At 41.2% G+C, this 22,490-nt stretch overlaps 2 protein-coding genes across 2 annotated transcripts in view; one reads left to right on the plus strand and one right to left on the minus strand.

Annotated features, from left to right (window-relative positions):
- Positions 1-22,490, plus strand: part of lsm14ab (LSM14A mRNA processing body assembly factor b) — a 137,669-nt gene that overhangs the window by 55,948 nt on the left and 59,231 nt on the right. The gene's annotated exons all lie outside the window — the stretch shown is intronic.
- The window catches only part of LOC133981316 (transcription initiation factor TFIID subunit 4-like), an 89,695-nt gene that overhangs the window by 18,567 nt on the left and 48,638 nt on the right, over positions 1-22,490 (minus strand). The window contains exon 13 of the mRNA XM_062420023.1: positions 7,997-8,119. Within this exon, the coding sequence (XP_062276007.1) occupies positions 7,997-8,119 (123 nt within the window). The remainder of the gene's footprint in view (positions 1-7,996; positions 8,120-22,490) is intronic.

Below are 22,490 nucleotides of genomic sequence, written 5' to 3' on the forward strand. Positions count from 1 at the left end.
GTTGGCGGGGAGAAGGCAAAGGGAGAGACACTGAACACTCCCGAGTTGGGATTGATTTACTTCATTAACCGAGATTACAAGTTTAACTTACAAACCAGAGGTCAAAATTTCTCATTAACAAGGGGACCGTGGAGAACCTCGGGGCTTGGAGACCACTCTTATTACTGACTACACATTTCAATCTGTCTTTGATGTTCCATGTCTGCCTTTCTACCCCCTCTTTCCCCCTCCTATTTTTTGGCAGCGAGGTTGATTTTAATTGTAGCTATAGAACAGAGCATAGTTTGCCTGTAAGCCAGCCTCCACATCTGTAGTGAGTGCAGCTTTAGTGATATTGGGTGCAGTCCATAGCTCGAGGCTAATTTTAATGGTCCCCCCCTCCCTTCCTTCATTGGAGACTCAGATTGTTTTCCACGTGATTCCTGTTAATTTAGCTGGAGGAAAGGGCATCAGTTTTCCTTGTGCTTTTCCCCCTCTCTCCCCATGCCTCTCACTCTATTGCCTCACTCCTTCTTTCTGATCTACAGCCTCAAAGAAAGAAGGTGAAATGAATTCAAATGGAAAAATAGACTGCTCACTATTAAATTGCTCGCCTACCTTTGTCCCTCGCATTGCGCCTGGTCGAGACAGATAGGAGAAAGGCAGTTCGGCTGTACAAACCGGGGCAATTTAGCAGCTATTGTCGCTTTTTGACGTCAACAAACAAAGCTCTTCCTTTGATGTGATAAATGGCCCAAGCGCCTGGATGATAACTCTGAGCTCGTAAATGTGTCAAGGATGTTTCAAAGCTCGGAGCATGTTTAACACTGCGGGACATGGTGCGTCGGGGCGCATCTTACATCACAGAACCTTTAATGCTAACCTTAGATGTACTGAGGAGTCTCTATTTGTCTCTCGTAATAATAATAAGCCGGCAACGCGAAGGCCATGCAATTTAGAAAAGATGCACAAAATGGCAAGAGAAGGGATCACAGGAAAATCAATGGGGGTAAATGAAACAGTGAAGTGTTGAAGTAATGTCTAATGTGTGAAAAGACAGAATATAGAGGGGTGTGATGGAGTAATCATTGAGTAAAGCTCTCTTTGACAGACCGTTTCCCATCCGCCATTCATCAAGCATCTCTTCTACAAAAAATTTACAAATATTGATTATTGAATATAGTGTATGTCTAAGATGTAACTCCATGTATTGTTCAAAAGCGAAATAGCACCACTATATAGATGATAATAGTTAAGCTGCACAATACATCCAAAGAATAATGTCTAATGTCTAATTTTGTTGTATTTGTTTTCCAGGTGTAGGTATTTTTGATGCCTAAAACAAAGACACATACTAAAAACTGAGATATTCAACACTTTTCAATCAGGCATAATAGTAGTGAGCACATCTTCATGGTAATATCTTGAGGGCAAGGGTCATTTGAGGCTCGGTCACATGTTCCAACCACCTTCAGCTGCCCTTTGTCACTGCACTTCATCCCTCCACCATCCTCAAGGTAGCTCACCCTTGACTTTTGTGCTGAACTTCAAAAAGCCTATGTGTGCTGATTGGAGGGGCAGGGCAGTACGATGGGGAGAACTGAGCTGGAGGGAGATTTGCGCGGTGCGCCTGTGTGGCCCCTGCCTGTGCTGTGACCCACCGCTGGGGCCACAGTCGGCCCTCTTCCAGCGAGCCAGCCAGTAGACCCAGCCATTGGCTCCTTGGAACTAATCCACCCTGAGGAGCCCTGTAAGGCCCCCTTTGTTCCTTCCTGCAGACTAGATCAGGCTGGAGACAGACACTCCAGTCTTGACTGGCTATCAGTTTCAGAGCCCGTGGCGATCCACATCCAGGCACAAGCCCAAGCCCGGCCAAGCCACCATCAAATTAAAGGTGGGTGAATGTGGGGGGTTGGTTGGGGTGTGGGGGGCGGAGGAGTGAAATTGTGTCACCTGAATTCCGTCACAGTGCGAACACGCTGGAAAGGTGGTCTGATGAGGAAAAGAACAAGCAGGGGGTAAGGAATATTGAAGAGAAGGATTTCAACAGGAGCTCTGCCTCTCGTTGAACAGAGCAGGATCTCAACAAGGCCATTCTCTGGCTCCTAATTTGAGCTCTGGCACAGCACTGAAGGGCTGCCTTTGTCTGGGATTAATGCGGAAAGCTCAGGATGCGATGTCAGAGGGAAATAATCAGCGTGGGCCCTTCATAACGTTGGCTGCCTGTGCTCCTGGCCAGGGCCCCCCGGCTCATTTCTGTGGAGATGAAATCTATGACAAGCCCCTCAGTGAAGCTAAGAGCAGGCAACAGTCCAGTAACACCCACAGGCCTCCAGGCATCCTGTGACCCCCTTAGAAAAGTCACATTCACTTTGCTCTGGAGAAGGGAAAGAGAACGCCGCAGGCGCTTCCAGCCCATGTGAAATGAAGAAATGTGAGGAGGTGAAAACGAAGTGAAAATAAGTTAAGATTCCTCCTCCGCCCCCTCCGCAATCACTCTAGAGGAGGGGCACAGTGTGACTTCACTTCATTATGCCCCTCTAATTAAACATGAACAGGACATTAAAAAAAGGGAAAAAAGAGAGAAAAAACACACAACTCCAGAATAATGTATATTCATGTTTATGTTGTGTAACTGCATTTGGGAAAGTGGTTTAGAAAAGCAGTTTTTTTTTAATGCAGCAGAAGGTCGCGGGCTAATACCCATCAGGGTAAAACATTCTGAAAGAGGTTGGCACTGCACTCAAGGACCAGAAGTAATGCTTTTATTTTGTTATTTATGCTTTTTTACCGTGTGCATTACTATGCTCCTCTGCAGCATACTGCTGCTAAGCCAAGGATGTGAAGATGCAACTCAATAAGCAGGTTATTAAAATGACCAATTGACATTCAAAATTCAAGCTTATTTTACATTCATCATATTTACAGACAAATATGTGGAATATAAATGTTTACCATGCTGCCTAGAGGGAAATAGGACTTGTACAGCAACTGTGTATGACTTCATGTGTGACCCTGTGCTGGAGAAATACGATACTCAAGTCATTGCTTTTGGAACCTCAAACAGGAGACGGTTCCTTTATAATAACACAGTTCAGCTTAATTGAGAACAGGCTAGGCCAGTCACATGGGAGTATGTCACCATGCTTCATGCTCCCTCTAACATACACAGATATATTCTTCCATCTTCGCCACATTTGCTAACTTTGATTGTGGAAAGTGGATTATTAGACAGACTCCTAAACTTGGCTAATGGTTAACAGGTTAAGCATTAAGAGGATGTGTGGTATTAAAAATACAAAGGCTTTCAAAAGTAAAGCTGTAGGGGGACCACAAAAGAGCCCTGTCCACAAAACAAACTCGCTCTCTGGTGCCTCCAGAAAGGTATTGGCTCGTGGCTCTAATCACGGATTTCAGATTTGTTCATCTTTATGCACTTTGTAGATGAATAAACATGAGAATAAAGGTTCAGAGGGCTGAACACTGTGTCGCCAATCCACCACTGCATTTCACAGCATTCTCACTTAACAACCTCAATAGTGAATACACACAATCAGCCAGATTCTGTGGGAATAAGGATCCCATTCTGACACTGTATCCTAACTCAATCAGTGATCTGTGACCACTGCCTAAACTCTTCAATGTGCTCCTTATATTTTTAATGCCAGAAGCAGCTTATGTACTTTTCACATTATTTTCTCTTTTTTATGTTGATTTCTGCTGTTGTTATTATACATTCTGCAGTATTGGGCACTGTTCTATATCTTTATTAGTCTGTTCAGCCTGTTGAATCCATTACACTAAACTCATGTCTATTCTTAGCTTCTGATTTTAATGACTTGCTATTATCCTTATTTGTGGCTTATGGCTTTGTGTTTGTATTGTGTTGTGCACAGCATCTCACTGAGAAAATGTTCTCAAATGAGCTAACAAGCAAGCTAAACTTGAACTTAAATCCTATTAGAATCCCAATGATCTAATGGAACAGTTTACACTTCAATGCTAAATATGAGACAACTGTCTGATACAGTCAATAATGTCAATCGTAGTATCCCGGTGTGCGCTGGTGTACTTTATTTGATAATTGTAATTTGCCCTGCAGCATCTGGAGACACTGCTATGCATGGGGTATCTTCTAATTATTTATCTATTTAACACCTCACACAAGGAAAATATATCATTGCATGGTTAAAGTCTTGTCAGTTTTATGCTCACAACTACAGATGTGGTCGACATTATTGGTGCCCTTGCATTTTAATAATAATAACGCATGTCTACGTTTGGTTTGCAGTTGAACAAAACAAAAATGTTGTGAAATAACTATTTTACAACGATTTTCTAAAATAGCTTGGATAAAATTATTGGTACCATTGTTGTAAGTTGTGAGAAAGTAAGAGGAAATAAGTCACTCAACTGTTTGTGCCACTGTGTGAATCACATTGAATATGGAGATCAGAAGGAAAACAAAGAGTGGTCTGAAGAAGGTAATAGCTAAGTATGGGTAATGTAAAGGTTACAAGACCATCTCCAAAGAGCTTGATGTTCCTGTGACCACTGTTGCCAATATTACTAAGAAGTTTATGGCCAATGGAACTGTAGCCAACATCTCTGGATGTGGTCACAAGAGGAAAATTGGCCTGAGATTGAAGAGAAGGATTGCTTGAATAGTCAAGAAAGAACAAAGGAAAACTTCAATACAGATCTAAGCTGATCTTCAAGTTCAAGGTAAAGCAGTTTCAAGTCGCAACATCTGTCGCTATCTGGGAAAAAAAGGGCTTCATGGTAGAACACCCAGGAAGACCCCACTCAGAGAGGGAGACAAAAAACCCAGACTGGACTTTGCCAGTCTGTTGAAGGTCATGGGTGTTCCAGCAGGATATTGACCCCAAACATACATCAAAAAGCACTCAGGAGTGGATGAGAAGAAAATGTTGGACTTTTCTGAAGTGGCCTGCTATGAGTCCTGATCTGAAGCCCATTGAACATCTGTGGAAAGAGTTCAAACCTGCAGTCAGGAGCCGACACCCATCAAACCTTAGAGAACTGGAGCAGATAACTGAAGAAGAGTAGGGCAAACTACCAGTGGTGTAGTGTAGAAACCTAATTCAGAGTTACAGAAAGTGCATGACTGCAGTTTTAGCCTCCAAAGGCTCTGCTACATAATATTAAGTTAAGGGTACCAATATTTTTGTCCTTGCCATTTTCATTTGTTTTAAATAATGTTAAGTTGTAAATCAAAATCAGAATTTCAGTTATATCCCACGAGAAATAAAGAACAATGGATACCATATTCCTTTGTCAGTTTCAACTTAATACAGAGAAAACTTTGGGGGTTTTTTTAAAATAAAAAGGTGGTACCAGCATTTTCAGCCATGCCTGTATAATATGTCAAAATGTCAGTGTTTTACAAATGGCAAGAATAGCCACCAAAAGGAAAAAAAAACTGTTAGCCAGGTTAGGGTCATACTATCTCAGGGAGTTTCAGTTGTATTATCAGGTTCAGCCTCAGTATAAAACCTTTAACCTCAAGGCTAAAAAAAACTAATTTTGCCTTGTCCAAACTAAATTTTTAAAGGTTAATTTAACTGAACTTAATATGCATTAAAATGGAAGTCTATTTGTAAGTAAGACGAGTCGACTGTGATGTGATCACATCTTTCATGAGGAGAGCAGTCACAAATGAGGACACCACAGTATGGTTCCTTAAGTGGGTTCTGGGCACCCCCAGTCGTCCTTTAATGGGTTCCGGGGGTCCCGAGCAAAAAGGGGAATCTTTTATTTTCACTATAATTATTAAGTAAATAACTATTTCGGTCATGGGCTTCATACACTTCCTGTAATAAAACATCTAAAAGCAAAAATCTTATCAGATTGGGGTCTGTGGTCTACTTTGTGTCAGTTTAGGGGTCCTTGATGTGAAAAAGTTTGAGAACCACTGATACCGAGGAAATATTCAAATAATAATACGAAGTTAATAATTTATCAGTTCTTTGAAGAAATTAGTGGCATAACATGCAACAATGACAACAACCCAGTGTCTCTGGATCAGTCAGGTGTTAACTTTAGACAGCTGATCTGTATTTCAGCTTGTGAAATCTGGCCTGCCATGAGTTTCTTTGGACCAATCACCTCAGAGCTTGACATGTGGTATGATGTAGTGTTGTGCTCCTGGAAGAGAGAGTAGTTTAAATAAAAAGAAAAATGTTGGTCCTTCCTTCATGCAAATTAGAGTTTAGAGTTTAAAGTATGCAAAATACAGTGTCTCTGAAGGTGCAACATGGGAATGAAGCCAGTTTGGATGTTAGAGTAAATCGGCCATGATGACAATGCCAGGCTGGCTGCACCAAGGCACCAAACCTGTCTATGAATCAGGAAAAATCGGAGAAATGAGATGTGCTGCTGAACACTGACATATGAGTTCATGCATGACAATAGATATTAGGCAGATAAATAAAACAGGAAAAAAACTAGAATAGGTAATCAAGAGTACTATGTAAACATACTATACTAAATCATCAGAAAACTGTAGCAAAGAACTCAACATAAACTCTGCCTGTATTCATAAAGGGAAGCAAATCTAACTGTGATTTTGCCCAATCTAAAAATACAATACCACAGCTGACTGTGAATTATTGATTAATTGTCCCAGAGGCAATGTCAGTCACTGCACATTACTTAACAACAATATCAAACTCTTTAAAAATACAAATTGTCAATTTACTGACTATCACAAACCTGAACTTACAACACATGAAAAGTTTGGAATATCCTGTCGAACGGATGAACAATGAATGAAAACATCTCTTAAAGAGGCTACCATACAATTAGGGATGGCTATTGTTTGGATTTTAGTGATACCGATACCAATGCCGATACTGCTTATCAATACTCTTATTAATACAACTCTCCATAATTTGGACATGACATGAAAAGGTGTGAAAAGTTTAACAGTTATTTAATTACAAACATAATTGTTAAACTACAAGTGCTTAAATCAGTGCTTTGTCCTGAGTTAATAACTATACTTATTTTTAGAATGATCAGGTCTGCAGTCAACCAAAGAAAATCTTGAAATTCTACCTACTCTTCAACCAATAGATGGTCCATGGGGGAAAAAAGCAACATGCAAGTAATACAGTAAACAAGCCATGTTAGCCCTCTGGGCTAATTCGTGCTAACTACATAGCGGGTGATACAGTGATAGCTATATCTATCAAACAAAAACCAGACACTGTATCATATTAAGGTGCTGTGAGCTGTAAATTCCCCACTTCTAACCAGAAGGCAGAAGATAACGTTATCTTGGAGTCTGAAAAGCCCGGGCAAAGCCTCTCGTCCTCCGGACAGCTCTCCTGTTCCTTCCGCTGTCTTAGACTCACCCTGGTAAGCAGCTGTCTCCTGGCTAACTTTTTTTTCCATTTTAATGTGGTTACCATTCAGGTGGCAACCAGCGTTAAGGTGCATTACCATCTCCTATGCCAGCTTATCAATATTTTAGTACTGACCAGCCAAGAGCTGGTACCAATTTAGTACCAGTTCTGGAAACCCACCCCTACATACAATGCATTTCTTTTTCTTCATCTTGCAGATAAACAATTGGTGACTCTTTTTTGTATACTGTCTAGCCTCCCTTCATGTTTGAACATAAAAGAGCAAAATGAGTGAGAGGACAGATTCAGTTTTGCTGTAAACCATGAAGAATGCCACTGTTGGTGGGTAGTCATTACATATATTGTTATATCATCAGTATGAATTTAAAAGAGCTGAGTTCATAGTTGCTTGTCTTTGGAACTATTCGAAAGGGTACCAAATATTCTCTCTATAGTATTGTGTTTGTCAGACAAACACAGTAAAACTGAAATGAATAAAAACTTCCCCTGAAGTTCCCTGTTTTTTGTTAAAAAGATTTCAAACAAAGGGTACTGGTGAAACTGACATGATGTCAGCTGTGGCACCTGGATCTGGACAAAACAACTTATAATATTGTCTTATGTCTTTCTGTGAGTCTAGGCCTTACCTCAGTCCCTGATGGGGTGGCCCCCGGTGAATCTACTTTGCGTTTTTTGCGGGGTCCAATGGCCGCTAGTGCTGTAAGGTTGGCATCTCGCTGCCTCATCTGGGCCAGTTCCTGCTGTTGCATCTGGTGAAGACAGAACACAAAGATTAGAAAATAACCTAAACATCTGCACCATATGTGACGTCAAATACCAATATTAACAACCTCTGTTCAATGTACAGATGTGTATATGTCAACTACGCATCGATGCACAATGAAGAGACCCCAAAATCTGAATTTCACATATTAGAAGCCATTGCAGTTGTTTGCAAGACCTAGTGAGAATGAGTGAGCAATGAGGCAAGAGTAAAAGAGAAAGATATGCCTCTTCATTCTTTTATCTGTCCATAGTTGTATTGTATAAGCTCTCATGAACAGAACAAAATGGAAGCCTTTTGTCAGCCATTAACGGAGCGTCTGTCAGAGATTGTGAGTATTTGTACATGTCTGTGTGTAAAGAGGTGGGTCTAGTCACATGGTCCTGATGTGATTTTTGCAGTTTGTGATGTACAAGGGGGAGGTTGTGGGGAGGCACTGCCCAAGGTAATGTCATGTCTAGCCGCAGGGCTGAGGGGAACCCAGCGTCGCTGAGAGCTGCCCTTTCTATTGGGTGGACGTGTTAGGAGCCTGGGGCCATGGCACAGGGGGTGTCAGCATTCCCTCCAACACGCAAACACAATACACTCACACTCACACACACACACGTGCCTATCAATCTTGGCCACAGCACTGGGAATGCCTACCCACCAGCTTGCCTGTGTGCCTGCCTGCTGGGGGAGAGAGGCCTGGGTTAAAGCGAACAGGGACAATCAATGTGTGCTTTCATGTCTTTCATGTTCTTTTATGTTATCTCTCAGCATGTGTTCACTGGGTGGTGGTGGTTGGGTGAGGCATGTATGTTGTCTGATCAGGGGAAAATTTCATGTTACTTTCAGATGGCGCTCCGTAAAAGGTTGGTGTACAAAGTCTTATCTAAAATGTGCATGCAGTTGCCTCTGATTTTTTCCTAAAACCCTGCTGGCAAGGCATGCCCTTGGGTGTTGCCACTTCACATTTAGCACGGCGGAACTGTTGAAAGATTTAAACACGCTGACAACACAAAGCAGGGGAAATAATAGTAGTGGTGCCAACCAGCTGAATATCTAAACCATATTTACTTATCCTTTTTTAAAACGGATGGTGGTGGAAACGGAGATACAGTTAAACAAATACTAACTGATAGAAATGACATGAATGAGTCCATGATGTGATTTCAGGGAGTGTTGATTCGAGAGTCAAGCTCAACGCTATGCAAATGGAGAAAGGGAGTAATGGAGTCAGAAACCAGGGATCGTGGCAGGATGTCGCTAACAGGGTGGATGATTATTGCCGCTGTCCACTTGGCAAATGTAGCATTAATGTTATCAATGCTAACCTTATTACGCTTTTGCCACAAACAACACACAAATCTCTCCAGGCCTGGCCTTAAATAATCCCACTCAAAAGTGAGCTGGGAGAGAGCGATCAAGCAGAAAAGAGAAAGAGGGAGAGGTCCGCTATCTCACTGATGGCACCAGGATGCCGGCATCTCTGCCTGGCAGTTGGCACCAGGCATGGGCTCCCAGCGCCCACAGCAACTGCCTGCATTTTCAGATTTATGACTGTATGATAAATGAAGACTTCAATTTACCATCTGCAACCCTCCAGTCTGCGTTTCCCGTCAGTGATGAGGCCGCCATGACACAGGGAGACTGATTTCTGATTTCAATCTGGTGCCACTACGCCGAGTCTACCTTCCTTTGATGACCGCCGAATGATACAAGCCAGAGTTAGGCAAGGCTTTGATAGATTTTTTTTTTTTCATTTAACCATCATTTACATACAAGGACACGTGTGCAAAGTCCATGAAGTAGTACTGGCAGCAACTATTAAGGAATGTGGACATGTGTTGCCTTCAGAACAGTTTGGGTCCTTAGATTTCTGTAATGAGCTGTCCTGGACTGCACAGAGTTTGTTGAGATTTAGTCATGAGGTGTTGGTACCATTCTCTGGTCACATTTCATTCTGTTTATTTGTGGTGTTTAACATCTACTCCATTAAGAATGTCATAAATCTGAGTTTCTACATGCCACTGCTCTTTGTCGACTAATGTTGTTTGTCTGTTACAGTGCTTGTCATGATTTTCCAGACCTTTCCTACATTCAATTATTCTAAATTGCCTTTTAGCAGTGCAGCTATTTGACATCTTTGAATCTCTTTGTGGAGACACATAAGGAAATCAAATTCTGACTCTCTCTTTACCTTCTGGATTAGCCTGCCAGCATTGTTTAGCCACAGGTACAATCTTCACCAAAGGTCACCACAGAGATTCATCCCAGACTGGAAAAATAACCAGCTGGTATATGCATACATTTGCCAGGTTCGATCAATGGTACGGCATAAGTATCTGCTGTTACATAAATACCAGTGCTTCCAGTCTGCCTGTATGCCCTTTTGAAGCAGGGAACTTGGACTTGTAATTTAAAATTATTAGCAAAGGTCAGCAGGTGTAGAACATGTTCAAGATACCCAACAGAATCATTCTGCAGCTTTTCTAGAGAGAGGTTTTAGTCTGGATGCAGACAGAACAATGTCAGGTGACTATTGTCAATGTGTGAAAAAGGGAGCTGATGGCAACTATAAATATGTACATTTCAGGGTTAATGTGATCGAGAAACACAGTTGCACAAAGCTCTCACTGCCCTGCTATGTGTGCATTTGTGAAGGTCCCTAGAATGAATCAGATCCCAGCCTGTAATTATCAAGGATCACTTCAAATATGCACTGAAATTTTGATTTCAGATAAAAAATACACAGTAGGATTTCAGACTTATTTCTGAAGCTGCAACACTTTATGCAAATCTCTCCTATGAGAATAAATGACTACACCCCAAAACATAATGACATGAAAGTACCCACCATCAACTCCCAAAATACATTGTCTAAATCATATCACATGTATTCATCAAGAACAGATTATTTGTGTCATAGAGTTGTTTCCTGAATGATTCCTCCTAAATCATATTTAAGTAAGACTAAGATCTCTACAAGCTCTAGCAATGAATATTTATCAGCAGCATAGTTTCACACCTGAATCAGTTTACTGTTGTTAATAAACTAATAGACATTTAGCTGTGGTGAGTTGCCAGGCTACTAACACCATGAATCCTTGGTGGCACCACATAAATAATGTTTTTCACATTAGTCATGTTTTCATTACTGATAATTGGCATTGCCTTGTGAACTGAACAGATTTTGGCCCTTTTTAGCTCTGCAGTTGTCAATTGTTGTTTCTAAATCTAAATACAAAATATTTCAATATAAATCCTATATAATTATTTAGTTTGTATGTGTGGTTTAAGTAGTTTGGATAAAATCTGGCAACAGCTAGTAAATTATGTTAACGAGTTTCTGTATTTTCATATGTGAGAACAAATCAGTGGCCTCTGCATGTTCTGGCTTTGTTATGATTTATTCTCATTATTATTCTCACAACATTATTGCAGACAAATGTAGAATTAGAGAGAAGAAAAGGAGGCATGCATGAATTGCGCCCAATACGTGCAACTGAATATAACTGGATCCATTTGACAGTCTTACTATTGTTTTTTAGTCACCTGTTTCCCACATCTTGAATTATTTATAAGTCTAACTTCAAGCTCTGTACCCATAATAGGTCAGTAAAAATGTCTGTCAAAACCTAAATAAGAAATAACAGGGCAGTATGCTCCCTTATGATGCAAAAATGTCAAAAATATGGCAAGAACCTTCGAGCGGTCTGATATGCTTGGAGTCAAGAGGAGGATGAGCTGCAGGAGCCATCATGGCCAACCTGCCGTTCTCCATCTCTGCTGTTTTTAACAAAGGCTTTTCATTCTACCCTCCCTCCCTTCTTTCCTCTTTCTGGCCTGAGGGGCTGCTCGCGGCCCCCCAGACGCTTACAGACAGATGTCCTTGGTAGAGCAGAACACGCTCTGCTTGACGTCACAAGCAGTTACGGGGATATGAAGGAAGCTAAAGGGCTCTCTGCCCTGCAAAGACCACAGTATAAAAGCCAGACCGTGGGTTTTGAGTTGGTCTGTCTCTTACCCTCCCCCTAGCCAGCTCTGGTCCAACAAGACACAGCAGGAAGCTTCTCAGTATATAGATATAACATATGCCACTTTTGGTGAATGCTTTTTTTCCCCCCAAGGAGCCTTGATAGAGTGCATACATTTTAAACAATGGTGGTTGGCTCCAGTGGGAATCAAATCCCTTATCATGGCTCTGCCCTCTAACCTTCGCACTACACGCCTATAGGCTGCGCTACAGAGTAAAATGGAAAATATTTATTTGAGTTTGTATTTTGGCAGGAATGCTGCATCAAAATTAACAACTAAAAACTTTTCCAATCATTTTTAGTACATGGTACAAAACCTGGGTATTGTCAAACGCTGAAGGGAGGATCCTCAGGAGACACATTGTACACAAAGTACTACAAAGTGCAGTAAATGCAGTGAAGGCAGTCTCCTGACTGCTGACATCTGCAGCACTGAATGTTGCACTTTCTGCATTTTATACTATCTATCTATATTTTCTAATTGTGTGTCGGCAGAGATCAGTTAAAACACATAATGCGTTCATAAAAAATACTGCAATGTAAATATATTATACATTGCCATCAAAAACTCTTTTTGGTATCTTTTGTTCTTGGTAACAACACATTCTCATTAACATATGACTGCACATGACTTCATATGGAATTACTCTGCTGCTGTGGACTATATAAACACTAGCAAAGTGTTGAAGTAACACCATAATAATGACATTCAGTGTCAGCAGTGTAAGAAAAAGGTTGGGAGGAGATCAGTGGAAAGATAAAATCGGCAGCTTGATTTACAACCAGAAACAAGTGTCTGCTATCAGGTATATTTGGATAGAACAAACAGTTTCAGCACCACTGGCTCTTGGTATCCCACCAGCAACACATAAACCAGCATCAATGTCAGCTGGAAAACAAAATGATCTTTTTAAATAATTTCTGTTAGACACTGTTAATTAATGGGGGTTCCTGGTACCCCTGGGATATAATATACCGACCACGTTGTCACATCAACGCCGGTTTTAGGCCAACCTCAGACCTTTGTTTCATATCATCTCCCATTCTTTATTGTCATCTCTTCATCTCTCTGCAATACACCTTCTAATAAATAAGAACATCGATTGAGCCAAACATCAAACCAAAAACAATAAAGGTACTAATGACTGTTTGAATATTTAAGATTTTTATCAGACTTTTTTCCTATTAATTGTACTTTATTTACTATAAGGTATAACTTGAAAATTAGCACAAAAAAACAAAAAGATTTATGTGAATTGATTATCATTGGTCTTAAAACTGGTTATAACATAAATGAAAAATTATTGAAGAATCTTATAAAGATCCAATTTGTGCTTATAAAAGTTATATTAATGACTGAAAGCATTGTAGTAATTTCTCAGATGAGAGGAAAGATGAGTTTTTCATCAAACACGAATTACAAAAACTGTCAAAAATAGGCATTCGAAACACTGCACAGTGTTCCTGCTACTTGTGTTGACATTGTATGTATGTGTTTCATGCAGCTCTGTAATCCATGGATCTCATTCACCTGACACCCACATGGCCGACATAACGTGAACATCTGCGAGCTGCATCTTGAGGCCTTTCTTCATCTGAAGTGCCTGGCAGTTAGTTTGCTGCAGGGCGAGGGCCATTTGCAGTAACCAATCAGGTTTTACTCCTCCATCTGCACTCCGATACTACAAAGAGGCGAGTTCAGATTTGACCTGCTAATGTAGGCAAGCCTTTGTGTTAAAACTTAGATAGAGACATGTATGACTTAAAATAAAATATTGATTTCACTATATGTATAAAAATACATGCATAATGTGTGTATGACATTTCATGCCGTGCTACAAGCAGACTTAATTACCCTTATCGGAGTAAAGTTGCATAGACTCAGTACAGTATGTTGTTTTCATGCTACATTTATCAGTATGATTGACGCTTGGCAGAATAACATATCTATCTGCAAAGATGTCGCCATCAACGCAATCCTTTTATACTATATTAAGCAGACGGTGCTATTCACAAATGAAAGTATATATTTTTTAATGCAAGTACTTCTATTTACAAGATACCAACAATACTAATCTCCTTAAATGACAGATAATAAATCAGTCAAGGCTGAAGATGCAAGGCAAACTACTTTTAAATCCTAATGTTTCATCATCCTTTTTAACATTCATAAATCTCTTTAGATATTCCAGCGAGTCTGTTTGTGATTATATTATTTTACCTATATGGAGATGAATTCAAAATACATGCATAAGCTAACAGTCTTGGCCCCAGCGTTCCATTTCCTCTGAAGCTGAGTATGTCAGAAGTGTTTCCAGGGCCAAGGACCAATTATTCAGAGCCATCAGCCGTCCCTGGAGCTAAGGTCATTATGTGAGTGTCACTATCATGACCCTACGGTTACTCTTCATCTGCAACTTATTTGTAGGAATTAAACTGTGCAGAGGGAGACTGTGTGAAATGTGTGGATGAATTGAATGTGTTGAAAAGACTCAATGCCGTTTCCTTCAGAGTAAGTATTATGTTTAAAAATAATAACATTTGCGCTAAAGATTTTGCCAAGGAACGGTGTTTAATGAAGGAGGCAGAAATCAGTGTTAAGCAGATTCTGACGGTGTTACACCGGAGCGACGGGGGGAGAGTGGTGATCATTAAAAATACTGCTTATCTAAGGGAAAATTTCCTACTTTAAATGTTCTCTCGCTTTGTCTCATTCTATGCTTCGTCTAGCAGTCTTCTCTCTCCCTGTCTCTCTCTTTTTTAACATTTAGATTCGCCGCTCGTCACCTTCTATTGATCACGCCTAATTTGCATCCAGGAAAGATGAGAACTCAGATATTCACACTCCGAGAGAGGACGATCTCAATGATTTATTCATTTCCAAATCAAAAAAAAAAGAGTGAAAGGAAGGTAGATGAGAAGGGGAATCTTCATAGGCAGCAGGCGACTAGCAGGCTCTGAGGCTGGGCTCCTCTTCCCCACACCGCCCCCAGGCACATGGTGTGCAAGTCCTCCTAATTAACAAGGTGAATCATGCTGCCGCTCTCTAATTAGCCAACATGACAATCTAATGGAAACATGCAGGCTGAGCTGGCACACTTAGCATCACCTCACAAAGACCCCCGCCACTGTCCTTCCCATATGAATAGCTCAAAAATGACACCTTGAATGAAAAAGAGAAAAGGTGGGGCAGAGTGGTTCAGAGAAGTGTGTTTTTGGGAGAGGTCAGAAGGGAGAAGTTAGCTGGTGAAGGTGAGGTGGTAACGTTTCTTTTTTTTCCCCTTCCTTCTTTCTCCTCTCCCATCTTCCGTGTGTGGTGTTTGTTGCCTAATTGAAACGTGTCCTGCCTCCTGCCTCCCTCTCACTTATATATCCCAGGCACAGGAGGCTGGCACCTCGCCACCAGCGTAGCTCAGCATGCCCAATTCCCCTGTCGCTCGAGTCCCAAGGAGTGCTCCGGCGCACAAAGAGAAAAGTGAACCTACAGGCTTGTACAGCGAGGAGACGAGTCGCTATCTCCCTCTGAGGCAAAAAAAAAAAAAAAAAATCTCCTTTTTTTGTTGTTTTCCTTCTCATTACAGCACTTTGTAATATTCGAAAACACACAGGAACACCAAAGGTACTTTTAAAGCCTGCCTCTATTTTTTTTTCTTGTAATATGACTTGAGGTGAAGAAAAAAACTGAGACTACCGACAACAAAGCAACAAATAAAAATAGGGTTACAGTGTACTATTTAGTAGTCCGCACATCTTGAAGTCCTACAAAATAGACATTTCTTATGTGATAATCATCAACATCAAAACCCTCTATGTGATGTTTTCAATCACAATTTGAATTATTCTAAATAACAGAACGCCTGCCACACTAATGCATAACCTAATCTGTAAAAAGTGTTAATAACAATAATGTTCTTCTATTCACAATCCAACGAGCTGACCATGAATGTTGCTGCTCTGTTCATATTTAAGTATTGTGTATCTGTGAGGCCAGAACGAGAAGAATATAACAACTATGAATTGGGACACACAAAACAGCAGGAATTCTCTTTGAAAGTCGGCGCAGAAAGGGAGAGAACGTGGAGGAGGGTAGCAGGCTTTCGCCCTGGGGCCTGCCTAATGGGGGAGAGCGCCTCTTTGAGCAGAGCAGTTTGTGGAAGGCCAGAGGATGAGAGCCTATGAACTTGCAGATATAACTGGCCTAATAAAAACTAAGGGGCTGCTACATTGTCCTCTGACACACAAGAACCTCTCCTCTCTGGAGAAGTGTGAGGCTCTGGCTGACGGGGCTTTCAGTGTGGGTGGATTCCAGTCTCTCCGTGACCTGGTCATTTGTGGAGGATGCCAGGCCAAACAAGAAACATGTATGTTGTGCATTATGGCCTGCTTCATGCTGACTGAGTAAAGGCTTGTGATTTCAATAACACACGCAACATTAATGAGAACAATTCCTTATTATGGGTGCAGAGAGATTAAATATGTAAAATTTGACCACGGTTGTGGATATGTCACAGCGATATAAGTCTAATACGATGCATGGATTATTACATATATGTTCATACAGCAGTGCTGGACGGATAACTGCAGGCTTTTAATTGGAGCCATGCAAGGTTCAAAGTTGAGCTAGGGCAGAATTAATTCGGCAGTGGTTCAAGACATTTCAAGCAATGCTGGTGCGTCAAGATGGGCAAAAAAAATCTCTCAATGCCTGAAGAAGAAAAATATTTGAGGAAAATTATTCTAACAAAAAACCTCGGAGATTCCCATTGGACAGCTCTCGGTTTCACACAAGTCTTCTGGAATCACTCTAAGCAAGAAGTGGAGTGTTGCTGTAAGGGCACGGTGATGGAGAATGGAGAAAAATAATAATAAGAGAGGAGAGGAGAGGAGAGGAAAGGAGAGGAGAGGAGAGAAGAGGAGCATGTACTCCTCCTGCATCATCTAAAGGTCTGGCAGTGATCGGTCTATCAGTGGGAGACAGACTGTGTTAACCATTTTTAACCTTTATTTATCCAGGGAAGCTTGACTGAGCTCCACATGCCGCTTTCCAGCAACACCCTGTTACATTCACTCAGACCACAGACTGCTGCTGTTAGCCGCTGAGTATTTCCACTTGAGCAAGCAGAGAATGGGCGCTTTGATCAAAGGTGCTTCAACAGTAGTCGCTCAGAAAGGGGGAAATGTTTGCAATATACTTTCTCATTCATCAGTTACTTCAGTGAAGGTACACAGTCAGCATTTGCCATGTTTGAAAATGAGTAACAGAATGTGTGCTAAAAAGTGCAAAAAATAAAAAATAAAAAAGTGAATGCATGTTCAGTTTTAATGTCACTTCCTGTGGTTTAACTTTCTCCCTCTGCACATACACAGTCCTGCCAAATCTTATCCAATATCTTGAAGATCTTGAAGCCTGCCATCTATTTTTTCTATTCAAGTGATCCCAATGTTTTTTATATTCCTCTGTTGTTTTTTTTTCTTAGTCTGGCAGCACAAAAGCTCTACGCCTTTGTGTGTGCTGTACAAAAATATAATTGGGCTTCTACAATAACTCATCTACCAAGAATTATTTCTGAATAATTTATATTTTTTAACAAATTACATTCTAGAGCTGTGGCCTCAAACATCCTGACCTGCGCTGTAAAGCTGGTTTGATGGAGAAGGGTGGCGTTGAATTGAGGTTACTGTCAGATTGTTAGAAAGAAACCCAAAATGTGTACAGTCTGTAGCTGAGTTTCTATCATTTTCCTTCAGAAAACAGCATGTTCATTCCATCTCAAAGCTGCTTTTAATGTTTAATTTAATGTCCCCTGCTAGTTATTGTACATTTAGTGGGTTTCTCTGTCTTTTTATTTAGATTTTCTTCTTCTTCTGTGTAAAGCATCTTTGAGTACCTTGCAAAGATGTTTTTGGATTATAATACTTTTCTCAAAATCGTGGCATGTAGATCTGATGTTTTTAAGTCCAAGAAGGAACTATGAATCTCAATCAGAAAGCTGTTGTTATGTGAATTTTAGCATGGTTTTCATTTATATCTTATAAAAATTGGTATCCATATTGATTATAATGTCATATTTCTAAAAGAGTCAAATTATAGTTTGGACAGAGGAAAGAAAATGATACCAGTGATGGTGGAGCAGACGCAACTGTTTATAAATCAGTTCACAGTTATTTACTTCTTCCTCAGACTACCACTTCTTGTTGAAATCACAGGTGGACAAGTGGGTTTGCAATTACTGTGACGTCAGTGTGATTTGCACCGTGGGATCTGGACAAGCACAACATGCTATTTCAGCAATAGTTTATAATGGCTGGGACCATTTCGCATTAAGAATGCCAAACAGTGGAAATATTCGTGTTCTTGGCATGACACGGTTTGCTTTTGCAGCTGAACAGACCCTAACATCAAGTTTTTGCCCAGATTTTGGCCGACTGTAGTGGCCAATTTGTCTTTCCCCCTCTTCCCTCGTCTCTCTTCTCCTGTCCTCTCTCCACTTCTCCTCTCCAGTTCACTCGTTTCCTGTGTCCAGTTGTGCCTGCAGACGCGGTTGCGATGATGAATCTGTGGCTGCAGTGTGTCTGTGTGTCTGACATCGTGATGTATCTCTACTGGCCTTAACTCCCTCTCTATCTCTCTCTGCCTCCCCTCTCTTTCTCCTCCCACCCCCCAAGTCTCCTTTTCTCTCTGTCTCTTTGTCTCTGTCTCTCTGTCTCCTTCCCTCTCATTCTCCCGTTCTCTCTCCCTCTCTCAGTGATTGGGCATTGCCTGGCCCTCCTGCCTCAGTGATGGAACAGACAGTACACGCACACCAACCACCAACAACAACAACAAATAGGAACTGAGCTCCACGATTTGCCCATTGATTTTCACTGGGGGCATTTCTGAAATAGCCCATCTGACCTTTCGGCCAAATGGTGGTGAATGGAGGAAACAGAGGCGCTAGACTGCTCTACCTCTCTCTCACGCGAAAACCCCTGCCAGCGACTATCTGACCAGCCTGCACTGCTGGTGACAAAGTTGTGGGTTAGGTTGCTGGTGCTAATACAGATACACAATTAGAGCCGTGGCTACATAAATATAAAAGATTGAAAGCCCAAAGCCATGCTAGCAACACCCACAGCCTACAATGCTCATTACACCACTCAAAAAAACAAAAAAAAATGTTGGACAAAAAACACGGTTCTAATATCTCGAAACAAGTTCAAGACGAATCATGGACTAAAAAACAAAAGGTTTTATTCTCTTGGAGGCATAAATGTGCTCTCTAAACTTCATCGCAACTTCATTTGCTTATAATATTGTAAGATGTGTCAAAAGTTGACATTTTGGCCTGAGGGTGGCACAAGATGAAAGCTTATGGACTAACTACAGAGAGGGTCTATCTGCTGGGGAGCATGAATGTGCTCCATAAATATCACAACAATCTGCCCATTAGATTAGAAGTGCCGTGCCTGATAATGGCACTACAGGAAAGACCAAGGGATGAAATTATTGGGGATTTATCCTCTGGGGAACATGAACAGTTTTCATGTTAGTCTGTGCAGTACAGGCTCTGGGCTCTGGGTCTCACTGGTATAATGAGACAGTGCTCTACCAAACAACACCATTTATATTTAAAGATGAATGAATGATGAATAAGTTTAATTAAAACTTTTTGAAATATTTGCTACAGTAGCCTGCCCTTATTGTCAAGTTGTAAAGTGTAAAGTTTCTGTGTGACTGTGAGCAATGATAGTGAGTTAACCGTAGCAATTTAAGCACCTAGAAGGCCTGTGTAGGTGGCAGTACACAGGGTTTAAGTGATATTGCTTTCATTGTATAAAAAATATAAAATAAAATCTGTGCATGATGCTTCAGACCCATCATGAGTGGGCTCCTTCCTTTGCTTCTCTAGTTGAGGTTCGTCCTCTTTTTTTCCCCTAGCCAAATTGAGGACTTTGCATGTTGAACAGCTTGTAAAGCCATATGGGGCTTTTGTGGTTTGTTTTTCTGCCTATACAAACAAAATATATTTTAATTTCACATGACGTTCAGTCTGAGACTTGTTTATTTGCTCGACATGGTACCTGGTAGGTGGCCTTCACACTGACTACTGTTACAGTAGTTTCAAATCATGAAGCAGCTCATTCACATGCCCACACTTGGTTCAAGCATATAACACGCTGTAATTCCATCTTCCCAAAATGATGACTGTTAGGTGGTGTTGGTTGTTTTGTGTTCATGTGTGTGTGTGTGTGTGTGTGTGTGTGTGTGTGTGTGTGTGTGTGTGTGTGTGTGTGTGTGTGTGTGTGTGCGTGCGCGCGTGTGTGTGCGTGATCAGGGAAAGGGGGCTTAAACAGAGGCTGGCTCCTCTGCCCGTTGCCTGGAAGAGTAGCTCCAGCTCATTATCCTGATGAAATTTGCGCAGATGTGTGAGCTGCCGACAGACTCTGCAGTGACACAAACAGCCAGCTCTGTCCCCTTGAGCCAGTCAGGTGATGAAAACCGGAGAGGCACGGGGGCTGAGAAACGACGGCCATTAAGCAAAAAAGAAAGAGGTGAAGGAGGGTTGGAAGAGGGGTGTTTTGTGTGTGTGTGTGTGTGTGTGTGTGTGTGTATGGGCGGTGGGTGCAGTTGGGGGGCGTTTGGAGTCTTCCTCCTCTCTATCTAGCGGGAGAAAGCATTACATAAAGTAACAATTTCCAAACCACCTTCTTAAAATTCCAGATGAAAATGAAAATGTGCGTATGTGCGCGCGGCATCTGCTCACGAGGCGCTAATCTGGTCATATCCAGATGACGAGCGGACTGCCACTTAACAGGGAGGAGATCCACTTTGATCACATGGCCCCTGGGGCAAACCTATCGCGCTGCCTATTACGCGGCTTCATTTGCATATGTGGGGCTTATGGGTAGGCTGAGATCTAGTGTGAATGTTCTAAACTGCAGCAGGGCTCACTGTAGCAAGAAAGATGTCCAGGAGAGAAGCAGAGAAAAGACAGAGTGCTGCCAGTAGCCAGAGGTAAGAGAAGGCAACTTGTCACTTGAAGGTCACAAGTTCAACTCCATAGAACAAGAAATACTTTGGCTAAACAACAATACTGAGTCGCCCTTGAGAGAGGCATTTACAGCTCCTCCGAAATGTAAATGGCTGAGTGGCCAAGGTTGAAAGACAGCATTTGCATAGGGAAGCTGTCAGGTGGAAAATTGAAGAGCTGTGTGAGTTTAAATTAGAGAGCTACTCAGAAAAGTGCATATGTGTTCAGTAAACTTTACCTGAATAAATAAAAGGGCTTAAAAAAAAAAAAAAAGAGCGAGAGACTTAGAAGAAACCACATCTGCTCCTTAAGTTCTACATCAACAACAACAGGTGACTGGCGCTTGTTTTATCCTCCTGCCTACTTAGACTTCACTTTGGAAGCTCCACACAATCCTCTTGATCCTTGTTAGTGAGCCAAGGACTGAAAGCACCCAGTGAAGTTATTCTGGAGTAAATAAAGAAGAAAACAAACGCAAAAACTTCCGCTGTGACTGAACTATTTCGTTTGCGTAAACAACATTACTCAGCCACTAAAAGAAAAAGAGTGGTCTACTTTCTGAGCTCCGCTGGGAATTCATCCTATACAAGACCTGCACTTAAAACATGAAGATATAACATCGCACTGCCGACACGAGTGCACTACATCAGTTGAAACATTTCCCAATTTGCAACACTAAGTGCTGTGCCATGGCCTATTACACAGAAAAGACAATAACTCTTTTCACTGCTTTGTAGTAGTAAATGTTCATGTAGAACTTGAATTGGTACATTTAAACCCTCATTCACCTTACACTTGCTTTCTTTTTATGCCTTTACTGAACTATTGCTGCAATTTGACTCAAATAAAAACAAAAACTAAATCTTTCCCTCTCTGAAGTCATACTGTGTTGTTGTAACAAGCAGATATTTTATAGTTTTGTTTTATAATAAAAGAAACACATATCAGTTTTAAACATGAGATACAGATATATCAAAATTATAAAATGAGAATATGGATGCAGAATAAACCTACAGAGACTAGAACAGCTACCACTGCATTTCGTTCCCATGATAGCCCCTCTACCAGAGAGGGCAGGGCTCAATGAAGATCACTTAGTCAAAATTCAAACTGGTGATAGATGAAGAGGCTGAAATAGATGAAGAAAGGAGAAAGAAAGAGAGAGAGAGAGAGGGGGGGGGGGGGGGTGGAGGAAGTGGATGGTGTCTTTGGTGCGCAGAAAATAATTTTCCACACATGGGCATCAATCGGCGCGAATAATTCCTCAAACTTTTTTAAGTCCGACTTTAAATGGCATTACATGTGTAGTGAGGCATGAAAAATTAAT

This window comes from Scomber scombrus, chromosome 1, assembly GCF_963691925.1.
Source record: "Scomber scombrus chromosome 1, fScoSco1.1, whole genome shotgun sequence".
NCBI lineage: Eukaryota > Metazoa > Chordata > Actinopteri > Scombriformes > Scombridae > Scomber > Scomber scombrus.